General features: G+C 44.3%; 1 protein-coding gene across 4 annotated transcripts in view; it reads right to left on the minus strand.

The window, feature by feature from the left end:
* Positions 1–2,838, minus strand: part of Epsti1 (epithelial stromal interaction 1) — a 98,265-nt gene extending 95,427 nt beyond the window's left edge. The window contains exon 1 of one of the 4 annotated variants that reach the window (XR_013109251.1): positions 2,387–2,827. Coding sequence is in view for 3 of the 4 variants with exons in the window: in XM_034498220.2 (XP_034354111.1) it covers positions 2,387–2,565 (179 nt within the window). In the remaining variant the exon portion in view is untranslated. Of the gene's footprint in view, positions 1–2,386 lie in introns of all 4 variants that reach the window. The other 3 variants (XM_034498220.2, XM_076930691.1, XM_034498217.2) reach the window with 3 other exon arrangements.
* Between the last annotated feature and the right edge of the window lie 3,162 nt (positions 2,839–6,000).

A 6,000-nucleotide genomic window follows, 5' to 3' on the forward strand; every position in this document is an offset into this window, starting at 1 on the left:
CACTGCTCTCAGCCTTGCCTTCTAAGTGCCCACAACAGCTCGTTAAGCTCTGAATTCCAAAGTCCTTCCACAATCCTCCCCAAAACACAGGGTCAGGTCTCCCACAGCAATACCCCACGGCCTGGTATCAGTTTCTGTCTTAGTTTTCTGCTGCTGTGATAAAACATCATGACCAAAATCAGCTCAGAGAGGAAAGGGCATATTTCATCTTACAACTCTCAGCTCCTACTCTATCACCAAAGGAAGTCAGGGCAGGGACTCAAGGCTAGAACCCGGAAGCAGAAGCTGATGCAGGAGCCGTGAAGGAGTGGTGCATACTGGCTTCCTCTCCTGGCTTACTAGACCTGCTTTCCCATAGCACTGAGGACCAGGAGTGGTACACCTCTCAGGCGGCTCTACCCTCCCATGTTAATTGTCAATCAAGAAAATGCACCACAGGCTTGCCATGAACCAATCAGGTGGGAGCATTTTCTCACTTGAGGTTTCTTCTGAAAGGACTCTAGCTAATGTCAAACTGGCATAAAACTACCAGAACGCTTGCATATTTTATTTGGTAAAAAGTATTTTAAGTCAATATGTTTTCTCAATCTAAGGATGATAGCATCATCATCAATAATGGTTGTTAAATGAAGGCACGGCTGTCAACGCCAACATTTACAGAATACTGGCTTAAAGGATGTGATTGTGTCACCTTTAAGTAATGAGAAAATGGAGGCATGCAGTAGCTAAGCATGTTATAGTCAGAGAGCAAGTAACCACAGAATCAGAACTTGACTTCATCGATTAGGCAACAAAGTCCATAACTGTCATCCCCACACTGGATCTGTTGCCCAAATGATCTAACAGAAGAAGGTTGCCCACAAATGAGGTTAAAGTTACCTTTCCCACAGAAATGAACTATTAAAACAATTAGCATCCTCTTTTCTTACTTTCTATCACACACACACACACACACACACACACACACACACACCGAGTTCTTTCCCGCAGATTAGTTAAACCTAATTTTTTGTTGTTGTTTTTACTGAGATGCCACTTATCTCGAATACAAGCCCCTTTACCTCCCAGTTTAATTAAGGCAGCAACTCAGAAAGTTGACATAGTAAATAAAGATACAAGCTGAATCCAGAGTGGTCCAAACACTCATTCCCTAGCACTGCTGACTACCACCAACTCACATGCAGCAACTGGATTATTTCAGGAAGTTCTCTAATGGTCTAACAGCAAACTGTTCCTTTCTGAGGGATTTGGTCTAGCAAGATGGTGGAGAGATTAGCATCAAATAAAAAAACAGAGACAACTGCTTAGTGCTCACAAGATGATAGGAGCATACAAAGAAGTGCTTACATCTGAATAGATGCTTCCTAATAAAAGGATTTTTATCATTAACTACTTATAAGTGTGAGACCAGCTTATAGACATGTGCCTTGGAGTTAATGAACTTCTATTGTGGCAAGATGCCAATTATTCTGAGAGAAATTCTACAGTCCCTGATGCCCAGACCATCTGCCCCATCTAAGGGCAACTACACTCAACAGTATTATAACCTTGGTACCTTCAGAAACAGCATGGGGATAAAAGAAACACTAGTGCTAGTGTGTATTGGTCATAAGGTTATGTAACTGTTCCTTAGCAACCAGCATTTGTCTTTCTTGCAACGAAGAAGTCACTGCAAAGTGGGAAACTAAAAATAAAACCATTTGTACAGTTCTAATTCTCAGAGGCAGCACTTCAAATCACGGTGCCGAGTGAAAAAGAATCCATTCCACCCGGTGCAAGGAGAGGGTCGCTGACACTCTACAAAACATGCCTTCAGGATGCCATCATCAGTCCTTAAACCACGGATCAAGAATAAATGCCTCCTATGTGTCCCTGCTTAGCAATGCATCCCAATCTTGAGTGGCTGAAGTCCTGACTCCCAGCTGTACTGAGGGAAACTTTAAGTTAGGCCATTAGAGAACTTCCATATTGCTTTAAGGCTATCTGGACCCTCTGCATCACATTTCTTCTTGCCTTTACTCTGGCATGGTGGTCCTATTTAGAGTTCCCCTCTTTCTCCAAAAAGTAAAAACTTTACTTTCATAAGTAATAAAAGGCCCAGGTTGCATACATCCGGTTTTTTTTTTTTTAATCATAGAGCCAGTCATGAGAATCAGTGGACTGGGGTGAGACTATTCTACAAAGGTCTGCAAACTGGCAGGTGCAAGGCATAATAAATCAATTCCTAGGCGATTTTAAAGAGGTAAATGATATATAACTTTTTCAAAATCCCTGTTATTAAGCCACAGTGATTTCGAACTCCAAAGCCCAGGAAGGTACTTGGTGCCTAATTAATTATGTTTGGGACCAGGACTTCCTGCTTCCAAGGCAGCTTGCAAATACTTACCTCCTCTGGTCAGCATGCTCCTGCCTTCCCATCTTAGGGCCCTCGGGAGCAGTCACCTCCAAACTCTGTCTCCGGTTTTGCTGCAAGCCAAGCTCCCTGCGCTGCCCAGCTCCAGCGTGGTCCCGAGAGATGGAGGAGGTGCCCAAGCCTGGGCCCACCACCCTACTGCGGGTGTACATGGTCCACAGCCCGTGGGGTCCTGGCCACAGCCTTTGAGGGACGGATGCTGGTAAGGGCTTCTAGGAGGCTCGAGGAAAGGGTTCTGAAGAATATGGAAAGCGGTTTTAACAGCTGAGTTTCGATTTCTCTTTAACCACCTGCTGGGTTCAGGGCCCAGCAGAGAACTTCCTCATTCCTTCTCTACCCAGGCACCCTCTGACTTTCTCACAGGTTGGCATCCTGGGCTGAGCCTGCCTTTTAGCAAGGCTGAAGAACTGAGCCAGATTCACCCAGCTGCAAGTGAGTGGGTGGGGTCAGGGCTTTGTAGCCACTGCAGAGAGCACTAAAAATCATTAAGATGAGCCTTGGGCAGCTTCTGAGCTGGTGCAAAATAACCAGAATCCCGGAAATACTTTAGGAGCCGCTTAACGGGTGTCCCTGATTTGAGGTCACTGTCAGAAGCTGGAGACCAGGGACATAGTACCTTGAGTCCCCATAGATTAGAGCAGTAACTAAAATCGATGGATCAGAAAAAGGATAGTTCTGTTTGTTGGTTGTGACTGCGGTTTGGCTGTTAGAAGAAGTGGAAAGTGAAATCAGAAGAAAGCAAAAGCCCAGCAGAGCTGGAGAGGCAGCTGAGGGTTAGGCAGAGCTGGGGGCGGGCCTGATAGCCTCCCGAAGTGACTGACTAAACATTCAAACACTGATGGATTAAATGTCTGCTCTAAGCATGGCTTCCAGTGATCCACCTATGTTGAAATGTTAAAAACAAACAAACACAAACCAGATTTACAAGACTATTTCTGTAGGTCTTGGAATCTGTTCTGCCATCCTTTGTTTGCTTAATTTTGTTTTTAAGGTTCCAGAAAATCCTGATGTGATTGTGTGGCTGGGGTGGTGGTGGGGGTCAGGGCATTATGACAGGGCTTCTTCTGTAAAATTATGTCCTGTGGTAGAGCCCTTCTGCTTGGCAACTGGCTACCCAGAAGCTTGACTGTCTTGCTTTATTATTGATACTTAGGGCAGAAAGACAAATGGGTGTTTGATAGATAATGAAAGAATAAAATTGAGTCGGGCGGTGGTGGCGCACGCCTTTAATCCCAGCACTTGGGAGGCAGAGGCAGGCAGATTTCTGAGTTCGAAGCCAGCCTGGTCAGGCCAGCCTGGTCTACAAAGTGAGTTCCAGGACAGCCAGAGCCACACAGAGAAACCTTGTCTCGAAAAACCAAAATAAATAAATAAATAAATAAATAAATAAAATTGAAAGGTCGGTAAGTGCAAGTGGTAAAACAGGAAGGGTGAAGGCAGTCAGTGGTCATAGGAGTGAGGAGTCTGATGCTCGCCCAAGGAGGTGTCAGAGCTTGGTTAAGTGAGCCAGAGAGTCTCAAAGATCAGAGGGTATTAGAACCACGTGATGGGTGTGTTAGAACGAGTATGTAGGTGCCCACCCTGGAGTTCAGCTCTGGAGTGGGCCTAAGGAATTTTCTTTCCAGCAGTTCCCAGTGTGGCTGATCCAAGACCATTCTGTGAACCAGCACGGAAGGCAGTGTAGATGGCAATGGGGGCGGGGCTGGGTGGGGGAGGTATCTCCATAGAGCAGGTATCTAACAACGTGCCTGAGAAAGTCAAGGTGAAGGTGAGATGGAAATATGAACAGATTAACATCAGGGAGAAAAACTGAGGACCTGGTTAGTAAATCTAGGCATGAGATGCATATTAGTAGTAAGGCCATTGTGTGGGAAATACAAAGCAGATATTAAAACCCAAACCAAACTAGAGATAGCATAGGTTAAAGAAAAAACAAACAAACAAAAACAAAACAAACAAACAAAAACCAGGGAGAACTGATCACCAGGAGCAGCAGAGGGAAGAGAGGTCCCTACACCACTTTGAGATCAATAAAGACACATACTGGCTCCGTGACAGAGCTAAGTCTGCATTCTTCATGGTCCCATTTTCCTCATCTGCACAGGGTGACATGAAGTCACAATCTCCACCTTGTAAGGTGGTGTGAGGAGATACTTCATATCGATGGTTGTTAGAGTTGATTTTGCCTCCAGCAGACATTAGGCAAAGTCTAGAGACAGTTGCCATTGGTCAAACATGGAGGAAGGAGGGATGCCCGGCATCTAATGGGAAGAACCAAGAATACTGCTAAACATCAAATACTGTTCAGAAAACAGCCCCACTGGAAAGAGTCACCCAGCCCCAGATGCCCATGGCCCAGAAGCTGCAACGTCCTCACAATAGGCCCTATCTGAAAGCTCTTGTAATGTCGCAGCAGCCATGAGGACCTTAGAAGGGGGCCAGCATGATCTGCCTGGAGGCTGTACTGGTTCTAGTCATGCCTGCTTGGGGAATGGCTCAGGAATTCTTGCCTCAAAGAGAAAATCCGTATTTTGGCAGTTGCACTGGATTTAACATTTGAGGAAGGGAAAAGGCAAGTTAGGGGAAACCCAGCCCCAAACCCCAAACAGCTAGTAATGGTGGTACTGATTTCAAAGATATATCTGTCTGATCCTGTTAACTATACAACCCAAACATACTCTATACTCAAGTTCTAAACATGAGACACAATCAGAGGCCCACAGGCAAGATAGAAATTCTTAGCCTGCTCACTGTTCTACCATGTTCCTGCTCACTGTTCTACCATGTTCCCTGTTTAAACTCATATATGTGAGTCATTATGGCAGGAGGAGCATACATGCTTCTTTAGGATATTCCAGGATGGGTTATCCACTTGTATGTGTCTTATTCTCTCATTGTCCACATATGTGTTTGTGTGTGTCAGCCTGGCTTTTTACCAAGATGTTGGGGTGGATACCTCTGCAGAAAGGGCTGATGGAAAGAAGCAGGGCTTGAGGATTTTCAGAAAACTTGGGATCCACATCCCAAGTACTTTAACGCCTCTCCTACATACTGAGATGATGCCTAATATTTTTTCATGCAAGAACTCTATGGCTTTTACTGTTTTAAAAAACCACCATACCACATAATTGTGAAGGAATATATTTTAAGGGACCGGAGACCAACCCAAAATCTAGTGAAACTGTTCTATTGCTTGAAATTTTACCTATTAGATATTCATTTAGGAAATGGCTCTCTTTTGAGATACTGCTCTCCTTGGGAAACACTCATTCACTTATTCCTTTGGGTAAATGAGTTTAATAGGAGCAAAGGGCTTTTGGGGTTGGGAAGAGGAAAGCAACGTGAAAAAGAAGAATTCAAAAAAATTATGCAAAGAAAAATGCTCTAAAATGATGGAAAATTCAGGAGTAAAGTGAGCAATTTTAGCTGGCCCACCGAGCTTTAAAAGACAAGATCAAACCAAAAAGAACCTTCCTCAGTCTCGCTTGCCTTTCTCTCCCAAGAAAACCAAGGGATTTGATTTTTAAAGTTACCTTAGACAATTCTTTCATTGGTGTGTATGTATGAGATTGTAAGATGCTTAAGCT

This window comes from Arvicanthis niloticus, chromosome 3, assembly GCF_011762505.2.
Source record: "Arvicanthis niloticus isolate mArvNil1 chromosome 3, mArvNil1.pat.X, whole genome shotgun sequence".
NCBI classification, from domain to species: Eukaryota; Metazoa; Chordata; class Mammalia; order Rodentia; family Muridae; genus Arvicanthis; species Arvicanthis niloticus.